The 19,391-nt window shown below is 36.6% G+C and overlaps 1 protein-coding gene across 3 annotated transcripts in view; it reads left to right on the forward strand.

The window, feature by feature from the left end:
- The window catches only part of fstl5 (follistatin-like 5), a 186,918-nt gene that overhangs the window by 56,845 nt on the left and 110,682 nt on the right, over positions 1-19,391 (forward strand). For all 3 annotated transcript variants that reach the window (XM_017307175.1, XM_017307174.1, XM_008421086.2), the window contains exon 4: positions 7,815-8,063. In XM_017307175.1, the coding sequence (XP_017162664.1) occupies positions 7,815-8,063 (249 nt within the window). The remainder of the gene's footprint in view (positions 1-7,814; positions 8,064-19,391) is intronic.

Consider the following 19,391-nt stretch of genomic DNA (forward strand, 5'->3'; position numbering starts at 1 on the left):
TGTTTCTTCGCCTCCGTGGTCTTGCGAAAATCCTCCTGCTGTTCTTCCAATGCGTGACGAAGTTGATCTTATTAGACGTCCGCGGTTCTGTGCTACAAGTTTTGCGTTAAGTTATAACGTCTTTTTCAGTCTTTAGCAAAATATACTGCCGACGTCGCATCTACTCCGGTAGCGTTGCGTCTGGTAGCAAACAGGTTATGGATCATACCATTCTGTGAAAACAGAGAGGGTCACTTCAGTAAATAGACAGTGGTGAGTATTATGGGTCTGTTCGGTTATTGTACAATATTTTGTAAAACTTGTATACGGACATGCCGTCTGCTATCTGAGAGATGATCAGTACAGAGGGTCGTAAATGAGTTTAGTTACAGGGAGCGACAGGAACACAGCTGACAGTAATAAAGAAGAGAAAAACAGTGAAGTTGGTCAGGTTTGAGCTGCAGTTTTGTGTTGACAGTGTAAAACAGCAGAACTACATAATATTTTCATGGTACGATGCGAATTTTAGTCTCTATTTGATTTAAAAAATATATTTTAATTAAGTGGTTGCAGCAAGTGTGTTTTATCACTAATACATTTCTATAAGACACAATAAAAAAAATCTGGGTTTATTTAGTCCATCAGAACCAGAACCTCGAGGTTCTCCGTTGCTGAGTGTCGCTGCAAATCAGCGGAGAAATGACCGCAGCTGCCGCGCTGCAGACCGTAATATGGATAATCTCCCGCCGCCGGACTAGAACCGAACCGAATCACACATTAACCTGTTATAGAGAGGAACTTGCCGCTGTAAAGTGTCTAAGATGCCCTGGTGGAGCTCAGGTAACTGTTGTGATGTTCTATCTGTACTCTAATAACCAGACCAAGTTTAATTTGTGGCTGCAGCAGCAAGTTTGTTTTGAATGTGCTCCCAAAACAAAAAGGTAGAGTTTCTGTGATAAGCGGTAGTTTTCATCATCTACCGACAGATAAGGAAACAAAAAGGATTTGGCTAAAACTTCTAAACTTAAACAGGGAACCCAAAGTGTGTTGTGTGCTCATTTCATTGTGTGGACAAAAAGCCAATGGAAGTAAATCCGTATCTGAAGCAACTGAGTCAGTGAAGTAGCTAAATATGCTAGTGCGGGTTATTTGCGGCCATTTCTTCAAGTCACCATCCCTCCCCGCAATAGCTGTAGGTTGCGGTAAAACAGTACTGCCGCATCTAAGCTGTGATAGCTGATGTTCCCACATATTTTATAGCTTAAAAACCTCGAGAAAGCCGGTTAGCGAGTTGCTAACATGTAAACAAATGGCGGTTCCGGTTTGCGGCGGAAGTCGCGCCCATAAATCATGAACTTAATGGGGGTTAGGAATACGGTGCATATGGATAAAAATACTGGAGGGGACAATTTGCTGAAGTGAGATACTTTTATCGTTGTGCATATCAGATATTTTACATACACGCAGTTAAAACCCAAAACTTGCTTTTTGGCTGATACTTGGCTGATTTCTGATACATAAAACAAAATAGAATAAACAAGGTCGAACAAAACAGGAGTAACACTTTTAAATATTAAAAGTCTGCCTATCATATTTATGTTATGGAAAAGACATTCCTCCAAGTTGAAAAAAAAAAAAAGATCTCTACCAAATGGACTGAGTATATTTACAAAAAACAATCAGATCTGACTTCATTTGATTGTGCTTGTAAATTATGTGATATTGCCCTTTTTGTAATTATTGTTTTTATTGTTTGGGGTGGTGTGCTGTCTGGCTTTGTTACATTCTGTTCATTTTTGCTGTTGTTCACAACCAAAATAAGAAATAGTCTGTATAAGAAAATATCAAAAAGACAACATGGACAAAATCACTGATTTTCTGCTTCCATCCTTATCTATGATCTTGAATGGCTAAAACTGTAATTAATGAATGTGATGGAAATCCTTATTTCCAAATAAAATAATAATAAAAAAGCCAAAGTTCAGTTATAGATCAATACAGCCACAACCAAACACCTGTCACTTTGACGTATGTACTTTTGTCTGTGAAACTATAAGTAAATGTTGACTGTCTGACCTCAAGGACCTGGTGTGAATAAAGCAATTCAACAACTCTGATAAATGAAAGGGAGCTTTAAAAACAAATACAAGTTTAAAATTCATTCTAAAACTGATGGGAAAGCCAGTGTAGTTAAAATAAAACAAGTGTAGCGTGGTCCTGTCTGGGAGTGAGTTGAAAACTTGCGTTCTGAACAAGTTGGAGGTGACTCTGATGACGGGGGGACACTGACATCGAAACTGTTGCATTTGTCAATTGTGTTACTGAAAAGAGCAAGAACAGACTTCTGCAGGTCACAGAAGCTTAAAAAAGGCTTGATTTTAGTTAGAAAGCATAGATGATAAAAGCTAACTGCACGGGCAATTTGTCTAAACTGTTGTTGAAAATGACACAGAGGTTTTTCACAGTCGCAGAATTGAGTTGTCAGAAGTCCAAAGTTTGTGGCAGCTTTGTCACAAAAAATACTTTTTTTAAAATTTATTTTAAAACAAAAAGTATTTAATTTCTTAAATACTTTTAAACATTTTACATAATGTTGCTTTAATGCTGCAGAATGTAAAAAAAAAACCCCCAATAAACAATAGCTCTTCTGCTTACACCTGGTATTAAAAACAACCAATCAGAGCCTGGACGAGGATTTTAGCGCTGTTGATTAATTTTTGCAGCTGGTTCACTGCAGCATAGTCTGCTACAACTGCTAAGGTTAGTTAGCATGGCCACCAATGACGGCAGGTAAAAGCTTTTCCTGTAACGATAAGTTGCTTCTCCATCAGCACATTGAGCAGCGCTTACACAAGTTCAGTGACAGCTCTGATTGGCCAATTTTGAGGTCCATTTCTTCAAACGGCAGTAGCCTGGAGGAGGTGCAGGAGCTCAAACTTTTCACAGATTATGTCTCATATAAGTGTCAGGACAAAACGACAGTTGTGAAAAACCTTTTTCTTATTTTACATTTTTTTACATTCTTCAGCTTTAAGAGAAATGCACACAATCTACAACTTTCAGATCTACACTATTCAATATTAGCCACTCTGAAGCAACTGTCTATTTTTCTTCTCTGTGCCCTGGTGAGCTGTGTCTGTAAAACTTTGATGACTACATTAAAAAATTAGTCTGTAATTTGAAAAATACCAGTTTTAGCACTAAATGCCGGACTGTCCACCATTCCTCGTTAGTATCTGGTGTCAGCTGAGCAGACAGCTGGATGTGCATGCTGACAACAAATCACTGCGCCCTTTGCTGACCCTGCTGGTGGCAGAGGATGCCTGGCTGTGCAGCACAAATTCACTGAATAATCATTACGCTATGGCACAACGGGGAATTAATAAACTAGCAAATTGACTGACTCAAATCAGGTCACAGCATTCAGACTCGTATCTCGTCTAAATCCTCTGTGATTGCTGGAGGATAAGGCAGGACTGTGTTTGGGGAGATGTTGGCAATGTGATTGAGACAGTTTAAGTCGCTTTGTTTGCCCTCATATCTGACTGGAAAGTACAAGCTCTGTTTTTGAGCATTTTGTATTGATGGATAAAAGGCTCTCAAATGTTTTTCTGAAACATTTTTCATGCGTTTTGACAAATCATTGAAGATGTGTGCGTGTAAAGATTGTGTAAAACTTACAGTTTTATATAATAATTTAATCTTATTATTGTGTTTTTATTGTTTATACAATTGTTTATTTTCATTGTTTTAGTGAGAATGATTGGAAATATTAGTTTTTCTTTTCATTTATTTTAAAAATAGTTTTCATGGTTATTGCTCATATTATGTTTGCCTTCCCTGCTTTTGTTACACAAAAACATTTATACCCATTTATCTAATTGCTGCTGTTTTATTGTTTTACTTTGCTTGCTGTACAGCACTTTGCTGAATTTCTGTTTGCTAAATTTTTTTACAGTTACATTTGTTGCAAGCATAATTTTTTTATTTATTCTTAGCAAAAATGCACACTAAAATATTTGATAATTAAATTGTTCAGCCACAAAAAATCTCCAGATTTAACGCCAGACATTAAAGAATCATTGAAAACATTTTGTGACCTGTGTCTGTAGTGATGCACCGCAGTTGGCTGATCACCGACCTTTAAAAAGCCTGAACTGCCAGTGACATTTTTTTAGTCTGAAAATTTGCTAACTAATTTGTTAACTAACAGCAAGAACTAATTCTAATTTCAGCTCAGATTGGTTAAAATTATTCTAATCTGTACAATAGGAACCAAGTTCAACATTCTAACATGAAATCATTTTGGTTTATTTTTCAAAATTTGTTTTAAAGTTTAAAAAATACATCTTGATAATGCCGGTCATAAATTAGTGTATTGACTACGCCATTTTTGGGTATCAATTTTATTCTGTCGTTGAGTTTGCTAAAAAAATTGTCTGAACTACCACCAACATCTGCTCATCTCATTTTCAAATTTAAATGCTTCCATCTGTCGTAAAATGAAACCAGTGTGAAATGTTGACTGAAAAGTGGTTTATTTAGACTACATTTGTAATTGCGCTCACGTGTAATCCTCCTGTTACAATCCTGTTGGCAGACGTGATTTGGCATGGTTGTGTGTTTTTGTCTTCCAGACATTGAAAGTTGTCTTGGAAAAAGGGACAAACATTCTTACTACACATTTTGTAAATAGTTCTATAGCCAAAATAAATACATAAACAAATAAATCCAGGTTCATTTATATGATTTTGGTCATGAAAGAACTGTGATGTTGAGCCACCCCTATGCAGTTCAGAGTAATAAAACACATTTTAAGTCAAAGTTTCTAAACTTACACAGTGAGAATAAACACTTAAAGTCATAATATGCACAAACACCTACTCTCAGACATTGTGCATGTGGTGTCTGACCTGTTTTTTATAGATAAAAATAAAAAATGACAGACAGATGCAGATTCTGGTTTGTCTAAATGTCTTCCAGCTTCTTCTTTGTTCTTTATTTAATGTGTCCATGAACACATATGGACGGACCTTAATGTGTATTTGCACATGTATTTGGATAAGGTTTTCTGAAAAGCAACATTTGAAAAGTGCATTTAAAACCACTTGAATACAATTAATGTAATGTAAAAGTTGTTAATGAGTATTCACACATTAAATCTAACACAAATTTTTCCTCCTTTCATAACCTTTTGATCAACATGCAACAGTAAAACCTAACAGTATTTTCTTTTTCTGTTTCCAACGTATCTCTTGACTCTTTAAGGATAGTCAAAAGAACTGTCGTAAGTGTGAAAAGCTGGTTTACGGTGTGTGAACTAAACTGATGCCTGTCAAGACTTGTTGGTGTTTATACAGATCAAAAAGTCCACAGACCACAGCAGAATAAAAACATTTCTGGAAAGAACCCCTCATAGAATATTTATGAGAGAAATTACCCTCACTGCCCCAGAAATGAAGTCATTTTAAAGACGGTGATAACTTTATCACCACACCTGCTTTACCACCAACTCTGCTCATCTTTCTGCTATTCTTCTATGCCTCTACCTTTAAGTTGAATAAAATCTTCAAGGTTTCTGTCCTCGCTGTTTTTCAAAGGATCGCTTTGTTTCCAGATATGTTAGTTTCTCCCTGGGACACATTACTCCCACTCAGGTCATTCAGTCTGAAGTGTTCATTCAAATGCAGATTACAGGGCATAAATTAACATTTGAGGAGTAAGTGACGTTGGCAGGGGAAGCTTATGCACCGTTTTATGGCACTGTCCTGTTTTAAGCACCTGTATGATGCACAGAAGAGCTTTGATTGTATAAATGGGTGCATGTTCCTGTTGTTTAAATAAGGCTTCAGTCTAAGGCGTCATGAAGCAGAAGCAGGAAAATGACTCAGATATGCACATTGACTCTGAAGTTGCTAAAAACGAGCTTCTTTGGTTCCAAATTAACGTTACACTATAAGAAAGTCAGCAGAGCTTTAAAGGTATTGCTTATTGAATTGCTGCATAGAAATTTTTAAATGTTATTATGCTACTTGTAGAATATAGGATTCTGCCATTGGACCATTTTGCACAATTTAATATTTTTTTCCACAGTTTCTCAATATTAGGGCTGTGCAATAATATCAATGCAATAATATCAATGTTGCGATATATATCGATATTTTCTGTCCTAGAAAAAAAAATCGATATTCATCCGCAAGTATCGTAACATCCAACTGTCKCCTTGCTCACTCACTGCTTKCTTCGCCGGGAGAGTGATTAGGTCATCAGGCTTAGAGTGATTCCTTCAGATGTTAAGTGAAGGTTAAAAAGGTATCAAACTATTCAGAGCAGGTACTTGGTGCACTTTATTTACTTTACAAATGCATGTAAGCTACAGTTTGKACTGTTTCAATTAAAAGAAACATGTTTTCTCACCACWTCTTTGATTCATTTTGTCCAGCTGTCGACTTTAAGTCTGTGTCCAACCAGAGCCAGGTATTGTGTAGTTGGTGCTTTTAATCAGTTTTTAGTTAAATTAATTCAATCCAACTTTATAACAGTCACAAAATATCACCAAAATCACTCTGTCCCTCTAAAATCTTTCAGAAAATCACAAAAGTGTACTAAATTGTATCGTTTGCCGAATATTGCAATATATATCGTATCGTTAACAGAATACCGTCTATCGTATTGTATCATGAGATTATTGTATCACTACAGCCCTACTCAATATGTAGTTATGTTGCTTTTCACCTCTTTTTGTCACAATTTCACAAAATCATGAAATCTTTAACAGAATTACTCCACAAGCCTGTGCATCTTAAACAATTCAAATTTTGGGGTGGGTGATGGTCAGGGCTGGAGGGGGGCTCATTTCCTTTAGTAAGTAAATGTGGTTTGTTTGTCATACCTGCCAGGTTCCCAGCTTACCTTTCTTGTAGTCTCCAATTAGAAAAAAACCCTACTATTTCACATTTTTCACTTTCCAGTTTCCAAAGATTTTATCTATTTTTACATTGTCCATCCACTCCTGCATTAAAGGCAAAATTATTAAAGCATGTAATAATTCTTGCAGTCAACCACTGTGTTTAAGATTTGGAATCTGGTTTATTCCAGCCAGTAAATGTTTAGATCTACATTATTATAGAAAATATTAACTCTTGAGATATTTTGAAAAGGCTTTATCTTCTTTTTAATTGTCCATGGAGAGGCAAAAATGGGTTGCATCTGTTTTTATGTGACTGCCTGGCAATTTTCATGAAATAAAATGCTTTGAATACATCAGATATGGAGCTTTTAGGTGCAAGGCCATGTCTGGAAAGTTGAAGATAGAATTTATCACCGTTGTATGGGGTTTATTTCTTTTCTTTTTTGGCATGTGTTCAAATAAAATGTGTTATTCCATTTTGACTCACCAGTAAAAGTCTTTGAAATAGTCATTAAACCACCAAAATTGTCATAAAAAGAACAATCTGCGCTACTGTAGCAAAAATCATTATCACACAAAGGTTGTTTTCTCTGCAAATGAATGTTAAATTCAAGTTAGTAAAAGAAACACAAATCATTTCAGTGGTGCCTTTGTATCTCCAAATAATACATTTTTTGTACCTTTTAGTGGACAGTTTAGATTGAATTTTTTGCATTATTTATGCATGTGACTTACTGGTGGTCTGGTGAGAAATAAACCTTCCAGTGCTGATAGTGCTTTTCTGTCAAGCAGCATTGTGAATTTAACAAATTACATTCATCTGAAAATAGAAGCTTTAATCCAGGGTTTTCCATCTATTCTGGCAGATGCATAAATACATCAAACATAAATGGATTCATTTTCTCCCGTTGTGTGCTCTCTCTAGGTTTTATGGGACACAGCAGCTATCCGGGTCCATGTGAGCATAAATACTGTGGCTTGGGACGCCATTGTGTGATCAACCATGAGACTGACCAAGGGGAGTGCAGGTGTTTGGATCGTTGCAAACCACACTACAAACCAGTGTGTGGTTCAGATGGAAAGCTGTACCAGAACCACTGCGAGCTCCACCGGGCCTCCTGTCTCCGAGGACACAGGATTACCATCATGCACAGCGAGGAGTGCTTCTACAAAGGTAAGTGACTGTGTGATCTTCCTTTGGTGATGGATCGTTTAGTTGAGCTTTTATTGTAAGGCCATTGAAATTGGCTCTGGAAAATTAGGGATCTGCATTTTTTGAGTTTATGGTGAGAAAAAGACAATACATTTGAAGTGTTTTTTTTATTATTATTGCATTGGACCCCCGCCTCTTTGTGGGTCACTATTCATAGAATTTTCTGTGGAAAGTAAATTTTTTCTACTATTGAATTTATTTGTAGAGCATATCTAAAATGCTCGTCAGAAAATGCAGGTTGTGAAATTGGAATACTAGGCACAATGCTAATTGGTCATTGGCTGGCGTCTGCTAAGCAGCCAATCAACCTTGACGGTAATTTACCCCAAAGAGTTAAGCAAGACTGTAGATATTAGATTCTGTGGTAATACTAAGACATTTTACACTTTGCATATTGGTGCATATTAAGGTATATTTAGTCTTTGAACAATTAAAAGGCACATCTATACCCATCTCAAGTATTTGTGGATTTTAGGTATTTATGGGCAGCTGTATGAATACATGTTAAATAATACATACTCCCTAGAATCAGGTGAACCACAGACCAGCATCACAGTAATGTGAGGAAAGTTGTGGATCAATGTAGCAATTCAGAGCCGGTTCTAACCATTTTGGTGCCCTAAACAAGTTTAAGGTCAACCCCACCCACCTACAGCCAGAAATGTCCATGGATGTCTGCACTATGTATTATTTGCTGTAGAAAACTTGAGTAAATATTGATGATTTCAGTCCTTACTCCTTGTGTAAACTGTATTTGTCCTCATTTACAAAATTGCCATTTAGATGAAAATTACAATCTGTGTGGAGGGCAAATATTTCTCTGTGCATCATGGTCCAACTAGATCTGCGCTGGACAAATGTCGTTACTGAACAGTACAAGCAAAACATGTAGCTTCAGGAGACATAGTTACTTTAGCATAGTAACCTAGTAGGGATTATAGATTTCTAAAATAAGATCTACATTTACAGTGACATTATTAGGGTACTTTGCTTTATTTCAACTTAGCTAGCCAAAGCAAAGCTGACCCTCTACATATAACAGCAAGACAAGTTTTACCAAGTATATGACAGAGCGACTGGCACATTCCGATTGATTAGGTTATTTACATATTTTAAAGCAACACAGTGCTGATTTTACATTCACATTTAAAGCACTTTCTTACTGAGAATGTTGTCAAAGAAAACTGTCATCTTCTCGTGAGTTTTATTGCATCTTTGGTAATCACAGTAAAAGCACATCAACACTTGCAGAACTTGTTTGGCGTATCAGCAACAAAGAGGACACGGCAGTACCCAGACTGTAATTTACTGGCAAAACAACGCTCCTTTAACACAGCGTAGATGTTGCAACATTGAGAATAAAGCACACAATCTGAAAATAGCAGCTCTGTTTGAAATGCACAACTCTGTTTAAAAGTAGGGGCTAGGCCATGGTTCTACATTGTTCATATTTCCCTAGAGAAGCCTGGCTGTGCTACACCACGGTTTGTGTATAAACACTGCAATTATTCCAAGTCCCATGAAATGAGGCTCTTCTTCATTCTTGTGATCCAAGACATCATTGAAATAAGCGCTCCTGACATTGCTGTTCCATTCTGGGCAAAGAGAAAAGCAACAAAACACTCACAGAGAGCAAATGCATAATGTAGCAAGTTTTTTTTTCAGTTTTCCTGTTTACTTGTTAACTTTGAAAAGTAAATTCATAGAATATAGGGAGAGGGGCTCTCTTAGATCTATATATTGTCTCACATGAAACCTTCTGTGGTTGCCACAACAAAGCAACACATCAAACTAAAAAAACATTTGCACAAAATCCTTTGTTGAGGCATAAAAGCTGTCAGTACAATTTAGAATATAATAAATTCCCACCGCAATAAACGATCTAGAAGGTGCCACATGAGATGACATACATTAAGGGTGTAAAAAAAAAAGAATCCAATGCAAGTAAAGCTAGTGTTAACAATCGGAGCCGGTGAGTCTTCTCAATCACAGAAAAAGGCTTGGAGATCAATGATACCCTGGTGAGTGATGGTTGTAATCAGCCTTTCTCCTGCACCTTGTCCTGTCAGACTGCCTCTTCCCTCCTTTCCTACACCCGGTATTCAAGATGCAGAATGGGATATTTGACCAATGTCAGGCAATCAATATTAGATCAACGGGAGCCAAAGGAGGACTAAAAGATACACAACTTCTTTTTTTCTCCATTTCATTCCTTGCTCAGTCTCGCCAGGTTTTCTTTTCGCTGTGACTGATATGTAATCAATTATTCAATGGAGGAGCACTCAAGGGAGAGAGCAGTTTTATCCCCCTCTGGTTGATTTGAAATCTCTGCTGTAGGCTTCAAGTTTAAAAGCGTAAAAATAAATAAATCTATGATTACCATATTTTTCTAAAAGCTTAAAGCTTTACACAGGGGAACAAAGATTTTCTCAAAATCACATAGCTGCTGAAATTTCTATCCACAAAAAGACCTATGTAAGTCAAAAGGAATGAATAATTAAGCAAAAGTAATAGAGCCTAAACAATAAAATTACTAAGTGAAATAAAGGCCATTCATTTTCCTTGGTGCTGATTGGCTGAACCCCTTAGAGTGGTGGAAAAGGAGGAATGCAGATCTCATCTTCTGCAGTAGTCCTAAAGTGGTTTCTGCTGTGTGGATTAATGCATTTTGAGGTACATTTACTGTTAGGCAGTTTTAAGCATTTTTCGAAGGGATCTGAAGTATTTGTAGATTTGAGCTATTTATGGGCAACTGTGGCCCCTTACCCCGGCAAAAATCTGGGTCCTCTGTGTTCTGGTCAGACGGTAAATACTCCGTAGAATCGGTTGCTGACCACGAAGCATTTCACAGTAATATTGAGGAAAGTAGTTTTTCCAGGATATTACTTTCAAATGCAACTGGTTTGTCTAAAAATGATCCTTTAGTAAAGTTGTTCAGGTAGTGCTGCGTTTAAAGCTGAAGACGAATCATGACTATAATGATTATAGTCATGATTCGTAATTTTCCACCAAAGCGATGAATTGATAATCTAGAGCAATACATAAAGTGAAATGTTGTGCACAAGCTGTAACTCCTTAAAGAGTTAAAGATTCTTGACAATAGAAGTAGCTATTTCCTGTTGTAAAAATCACTGCATAATGACACAACTTAAGTTGCATAGTTGGCCATATCCATATTAATTATAGTGGATGCTGTAGCAAAACGGGAGAGAAAGAAGTAAAAGGACAATGTGTTTAGAACTACAACCAAACTTTTTTCTGTCTATTCTTAATTTTATTTTATTTTATTTTTTCGGTGTCACAATTTCAAACTTTCTTCTTATTCCAGGACATGTATCTCCACTGGAATGTCCAGTGGAGATACTTTACCTCCCTTCCAGTGGAGGTAAAGTTTGGTTTTTCACTTCATGGTCCAACTAGAAGCCTTGTCATAGTAAAACATTTTTACTCAGCATCCTCGTTTTACAATCCATATTAACACTCTCTAGAGAACCCAAAACAGTGCGTTTCATACCAAGGAACTGAAATCTCCTTCTGTCTGTGGATGGCAGGGACTGCTACACATCTAGTAGTCCAGTAAACTTTGTTTGATTGAGATCCAAAATAGCAACATTTGTTACATTTTCAGATACTACGGTTCTCTTTCATACTGCACTGTGTCAAATCTCAGTGGCCTCTGGTCTTTGCCTTTGGAGTCTATCTCCGGTCTTCTTGGCATTCAGACTCAGATGCGTTCAAACCACACCAGAATTCACTTCAATCGAACTGAGAACTTGGTTTGTAATCGGACCAAAATTTGCTTTTTTGTTCCGCATCAAAGTTTGATTGGACAATAACACCTCCCTAAACGAACCAGACTTTCTTGGACACAAACTAGAGTTGGATTAAAGTGAACTGAGCAGAACTGGTGTGAATGCACCTTAAATATTGCACCAAAGTTAACAAGTTGGACACACTATAATCCTTTTTTGCCATATTCCTATCCCTTCGTATTGTTTCCCCATTAGATTCACCTTTAAAGTGTGTTGTTTTACCATTCCCTCTTTCAGGTAGAGTGAACTCTTATTCAGCGGAAAGAATATTAAATTTAATTGGTTACAATAAATGTCGTACTTTCACTGCTGCCTCAAGAACTGTGCAGAAGCTTGCAAGTAGCAACTACACTTATCTCATTTTCTGGCTTTAAAGGGTGTCCAAGGTAGTGTTGACAACACCAGTTGGCACATTCCACTCTCCAATTTTGTTCACGTCTTTTATGGCGGACATAATATGAAATTTAGAATAAGGTGACAGCAGGTACTGGGATTTGAGTACAGTGGTCTACTCTGATATGACCATTCACAAACACGGTGACTGGGGATATTCTTAATTTAAAGTGCATTTTAAATGACTATATGCCTACCTCTACCAAATGCACAGAAAAAAAAAAAAAAAAAAAAATATATATATATAGGCATATAGTCATTTAAAATGCACTTTAAATATATATATATATATATATATATATATATATCACATTTATTTGAAATAAGAGTTTTTATAATTAGATTGACTGGCAGCTACACACCTCCTGGCCCTCAGCAGCACAACGTTAACACAGCATAACGGTATTGTAGTGACTGGGTTATAAATTATGAAGCACCGTTGTTTGACAGCCCCGGTCCTGCTCTGGTTGCTCTGAATATACAGTATTCTTTGTCCAGCATACCTGATCCGAATGACATTATGTCATTGATTTCAGTAGAACCCTTTTAATGAGCCAACAATCTAAAGACATTGTAATGTTATCATGTCATGTTAGTTTTTGTCTTCGGGAACTGAGGTACTTCCTGTGAACTGATGCCTTTTGTGACAGCTGCAGAAGGACCATTGTGTGTTAAAGTAGCTTTAAACTGATTGAGTTTTACAACCACAGGCTGTTTTTAAATGAACTGTCAGCCCCAGATGGATGACCCGCTCCTCTAATGCTGTGCTGACTGCCACAATTCTACCCATATTTCCTATAGGTTGGCTAAACAAAAGCCGCAGCAGCATATTATCACTCACTAATATTTTGTGATCTCTTGTCGTTAAGGTACAGCCTTAATACAATAGTAAATTTAATTGGTTGAATTCATACTTTTTTGATCTTTTAGATGAGAAAAATCCCTTCAGTTTTCCACAAAGTTGTGTGTTTAAGACAGAAGAATGTGGATTGTAATATTAGAGGAATGACATTGCTACTTTAGACAAATTTGCTTTTAATTTCAATATACTTATTTGATGTTTGTTTTATGGTTTAAGATATTCTGTTATGAAATAGTTATATTCGTGAAACTATAATGTCTTGGAAAAGTATTCCAGCCGATTGAATTTTAAGTTTACTGACAGCCACAAACTTCAATATGCTGTTTGGGGGATTTTAACTGATAGACCAAAAAAAATTTCTAGAAGTGGAAAAAAATAATAAAGTTTTGAACATTTTTTTTACATATAGATTAAAATTAAGAAGTGTTTCGAGTTGTAAGTTTTTTTTGGAGGGGAAGATGCCTACTAGTTTATCACATCTAAGAGAATTTTATTTTTACCCATTTTTGCAAAATATCTCAAGCTTAGTGAAATTGGATAGAGCGTCTGTCAGCAGCTCTTAATTTTTAATTTGATTTAGAATGTGACGAGGTCTTTCGAACAGGAGAAAATGCTGCAGATTTATTCTCAATGTTCTTCTGGAAGTTTAACTTATCCTGTAGCCTCTAGTCGTCTTTTGTCCCGGACAGACTTTCCCCAAGATTGCTCTACGTAACTCCTCTGTCCAGCTTCCATGTCCACGCCGAAGGAAAATTTCCCCTCAACAGGGTGATTTCTCTACAGCATGGGCGATCTGTCAAATGTAGCATTTGCTGAAAGTAATTGTTTTGTGGGATTTATAGGTAGAAAAGTTGAGATATTGTTTTATGACTTAATCCTCTTTAAACTTTTCCACAACTTTAGACTTGACCTGTCTGCTGTGTTCCTGTTCTTCATGAGTGACACTGTTTTCAACAAAACAAAAGGACATTACACATCAGAAGGTATTCATCAAAAAATATGGTCTGCCCACATCCATACAAATAATTCAAATGGTTGAAGGTCATAGAAATATAGACTAGTATTTAATTAACGTGGGTTCTCTGTTATGATGCTGTTTTGATTGGATGTCATCTTAAGATATCTTTTTGTAGAGAAGAACGGCTTCATATAGCATCCCTGAAATCCCGAGACGAGAAGTCGGTTGACGGGCGTTAATTGACGAGATCCACCCTCACACTGTGCATTCCCCTTGATGTTCTCACAGGACTGTGGTTATTTTGAAGATATATTGCATAACTGTGGACTCCTTTAGATAAGTTACATCCATATCTAATTTTTTCACTAAAATCTATTTTGCTATAGTAAAGAGGGATGAACATAAGGACACTACTCTGTTTGGTAAATATTCTGGAAAACAGTTTTTCTATTTCTGCTTTACAATTTTGCTATTAGTGTTGGTCTATCATCACATGAATTCCCCCTAAAACTAACTCTTAATTTGTGGTTTTAATGTGATGGAAATGTGAAAAATTATAAATATGGTGAATACTTTTGCAAGCCACCATGGAGAACAAGACGCATTGCTGTTCATTCAGAGAAGCTATGAAATGTTGTCGATATTTACCATATTCATGACTTAATGAGACAACATATCATCAGCAGACATGCAGAGGGCATGTCTTGATCAATGAAGTAATTCTGCCTCGTATTAATTTAAGAGACGGACGATTAGTCCCCCGAGCAAGTTCAATCTTGGAGTCATTGACTGATTGCTTTAGAAGTGACACCCGTATGGAAAGAAGCTGAATCACTATCGGGTTTGGTCCCAGCTGGATGATTTTAATTTTTTTAACATGGAAATGGACAGGCCTTATCGTCCAGACCCTCACGGTGACTCTTATCTGCTGAGGAAGACAGGATAAAAAATGACAGCCATGTGTTGACTGAAGTTTCTCATTAGCACTGGGGAAAGGATCTGACCCCCATTTTCCTCCTGCACAGCATGGTAACTTAAACAGGATCAGATCTGATTGAATATTAAGTGGTGCACAAAAGCCTGACCGATCTGCAAAGGGCAATATGCACATAATAGTGAATATTTTATATATTTTTTTAGCCTGGAACCACTGTGGAGCAAAGGCGACTAGAGCTAAGATTAAAACAAAAAAAGCAGCTCTTTTCACTGCATTCTACATAATAAATTACCAGGGAGAGCATACATTTCAAAAATCAGCCGGCTCCTAATAAATATATTTTACCACTGTCTCTAGATTTATTATTTATTGTTTTTTTCGATTGCATCATATACTTACGTTGCAGTGGTTCATTCATTCGTTTTTGTTTCTATATATTGCATCATATCTGTATGAAGTGTATATAGAATATAACTCCTTTATTCCAACTGGAGCATGCTTAAATGTATACATACAGAAGCATCTTCAAGTTTATCATTTACAGGTTCAAAGTATCTACAGTGTACAGTTTTAATTGGGTAAATATACTTAATTAAAATTGGCCATAAGGTGCTTGAATTGATCTCCAACTCCATTTGAAAATCAAATTAGAGTTCAAAACTTTTCTAGCCACTGAGAAACAACTTGCTGCATCTATAGATCCTCAAGAATCACTCTACTGTGTCTTGCCTTGTAAAGGGTCTCAACAAGCCAGGTCCCTCTTCTAAGATGCACTATGTGTAACCAAGAGTCAGTAATGTGGAGAATCATTTTAGGAAAACATGCATGAGTTTCCATATAGAGACCTTTTTTTGTCTCTTGAACCTGTAGATTTGTTGCCTTCTTCAGTTATCTTTATGCCAAAAACATATTAGGTAATTTTTGATTTCATTCAAACCACTTTAACATTTTTGGAATTCCAAGTCACAAACCATCCAAGCTAAAATATCATATCAACTGCAGAAATTAAAATCATCACTCTGTTTGGTCAAAATAGCAATTTCCTCTTTAATCCATGAACGTGGTTTGCATGAAATAAGCAAAGTCAAAATATATATATTTTTTTTCCAGTTGAATTAACTTTTTTTTTCTAATAACAATAAACACAGCACCTGTCGGATGATATAGGCCCAAGATGTTTAAACGCAATCTTGGGCCTTTATAATAAGCCACTTTTTAAAATCTTGTGTTTGAAGTCCAGATCAATATGACTCCAGCTTAGGGAAGAAAATGAATTGAGCTGTGTAAGGAAATCAAAGGACTGGCAGTTGCAGTAATATGATCAGGCAGACAGACAGACAGACAGACAGGGATGATTAACCCTTTATGAGCGAAGAGGGAAGAAAAATCTTATTTCAAATCATCCTGGAGATGGAAAATCAGTTTGACATTTTGCATTGATGAGAACATGGTCTTCCATTCAAGTAAAAAACCTTAATCTTTTCGATATTCATTTCAAATAAATTATATGAAGCTGCTTTCCTATTTTCACACAAAACTACACATTTGCTTTAAATTGAGTCAAGCTAGATGATTTTTTTTTACCATGACTAGTGAAATATAAGATTTTAAGTCAAATATTTTAAAGTCGTCAGAGCTCTCATTCAATGGCTGACCAGCATTTTTTTTATAATTTCACTGGTATTTGGGTGATTTTTTTTCTGAGGGTGATAAAGTCCTTGAGGCAGAAAGACTCCTTGATGTCACTCTAAACTTCTGCTTCCTCAGATTCTCTCTCATATTCACTTCTAGACTCTGACTGCATATATAGACTATATTTTACCTTTGCTCAACAGCTAAAAGGAGAAATTTAAGTTTGTTTTCTTTTAAACAAACATCCGAGTTACATTTTAATTAATCAGAGTTCAGCATGTTTATATTGAATACTTTGCAATAAACCAAGAATAAAGTATGTAGCCTTGGCTGAACATTAGTGATTACGCTGTCTCTATGAAAGTAGGTTCTTCTTGAAATGTCGGGCTTTTGTTTTTAACTGCTTCCCTGGCGTTCTCAGTCGAACAAACTCTTTGTAGATCACTCCCCTGAGCCCAGCCAAGAAAAACATGCTCATGAAGCATCATAGTCCTTTGTCCTCCAGAGACTCTCTATCTTAACGATGTGTCTTTGCATTTCCCACCGGAGAGTCACTCCAGTGAACTCAGCCTGTATGCAGTAAGGGGAATTATAACCTCCTGTGTGTTCTTGCCTTCTTTTAATGACTCTTGTGGTGCCATTAATGCTGCAACCCCTGCACCAGCCCTGGCACTGTCATCGACAGCAGAGCCAGAGAACAAGCCCCTCATTAAAATCCAGACCTGTGAATCATTAAGTTTGCAAGGGCGTCCAAGCCATTGTCTGCTACAAGGTCTAGGTGCTGTTGACTTTGAAGTTGGTTTGTGTACTTTGTGATGCATTTTTCAGCTAAAGCAGACATGAAGGTCTGTTTTTATGTTTTTTCTTCACAAGTAAAAAGCTTGCATGATGAAGGAAGTGATTTTGTCGCGCAAAACAGGGCTGCTTTTTTTGTTGTTAAAGCTTTTTATCTGGTACTTGCTACATTATGCTGCAACACCTTTTTTAATGACCACACTTTTTGCTTACTTGCCAGTGGGAGGTCAATTTCAACTGTGTGAAATTTTTAAGACCTTTATTTCCCAACATTTTTTTTAAATAGGTTCCATAGTTGCACTTTATTTCAATCTCGTTTCCTAGATAAAAACAAATATTTTGGAGTAGGAAGCTGTGATTCATTTGACAGAGAATAGGTGTGGTGAGCCCAATTTATCCACATTTGGCCAAAGACAAGTGGTAATTTGGAACTCGCCTCCAGACAAAGCCATTTGCTGGAGCCAAACCTGTTTTCAGGCTCTGACACAAACTACCCAGGAATAAACTAGCCTTCACCACACATTTTGAAAGAACATGAACGTAGTGAATTGGTGTTTCTAACTTGTATTTTTCTGAGCCAGTAGATTTCATTTGTGAGCCCAGCTTTCTCTTACACCTAAATTCACTTCAGATGATGCCAGTTCACAACAGATGCTTTCTCAAAAGACTCAAATGACTCCAAATCAAATCAATTCATCAATTCATTTGGTTAAATCAACATTTTTGAACTTTATACCATGTTATAATGTAATTCCTTCAGTAAACACATAGCCAGAGTGTTGCTTGTTTATGCGTATTCGAGAAATCTTTGAATCAGAGCTTTCACTTATACAAAGCACCGCCTATACAACATGTCGCTACCAAATTCACTATTGTGTCTTTGTGCAATAACAGTAAAGTAAGTCTAAGTCTATTTACCCAGAGCTTCACCTTGGAGCTTCAGCCGAGTGCTTTTCCGTTTATCCAAACTACTAATAAGCAAATAATATAGTGTAAAGCCTTTTGAGTGGTCAGTTTTACTGGAAACAGTCCATTTACCATTTTATAAGCAAGTACTTTTATTTGCCTATTCACATTGTTGCTGGCTCTAGCAAAGTGATCTCAATATGGAGTGTCCTTATTCTGGCACTTAAGTCTTTTTCCGTCTTCTCTCTAGCCACCTATAGATATGTGACTCCCTAACTGTATTGCTGCTGTTTAACCCCATTTTCTTACCAAAACAAGCCTGACAAAAATAACTCAATAAAAAAAAAAGCAATAGTTATATTTCTTTAGTACTTCCAGCATCTCTGAAAGAGAAAGGTTTAATTATTTCTGTTGAGACAATGTTCCCTCAACAGCAGGACACGTATGCACAATTTAAGAGTAGCTGCAGTTGTTGTTGTACCAGAGGTTACCATCTGCTTCATTTTCTTTGTTCCCAGATATAACCTGTTTTAGAAGATTTATGCATGAACTGTTTCTGTTGCCAGACAACCAAAACACATATGAGTTATTGAGCATAATGCAGCTCATTAAGGCCTCACATTAGGAGTATTTTAAAGTCATTTCACTGTTACCACTTTGCTAAACATTTTTGTTTTGTTATAAAACCTGGAGGACTGGAGTTCTTGCACCCTTCCATTCTCATTTAAAGTGATCTACCACTTTTTTGTCATAATATATGTAAATATATGTTTTGTTGATTTTAAATGAAGTTAGATTTGTAAAAACTTTCAGCACCACTTTGACTTTTGTGTACATTTGCCGACCTCTATCTATAGCAACAGTTATGAATGAGAGCACACTGCCTCAGCAGTGGTTTGTCTATTTGTTTTTGTGTTTAGCTGAACTCTTCTGAGCAGGGATGCCTGTTCCCAGAGCTTTGTGTGAATTCTAAGAGCAAATGGTTCTGCCTCAG

Source organism: Poecilia reticulata, linkage group LG10 (assembly GCF_000633615.1).
Source record: "Poecilia reticulata strain Guanapo linkage group LG10, Guppy_female_1.0+MT, whole genome shotgun sequence".
Taxonomy (NCBI): Eukaryota; Metazoa; Chordata; class Actinopteri; order Cyprinodontiformes; family Poeciliidae; genus Poecilia; species Poecilia reticulata.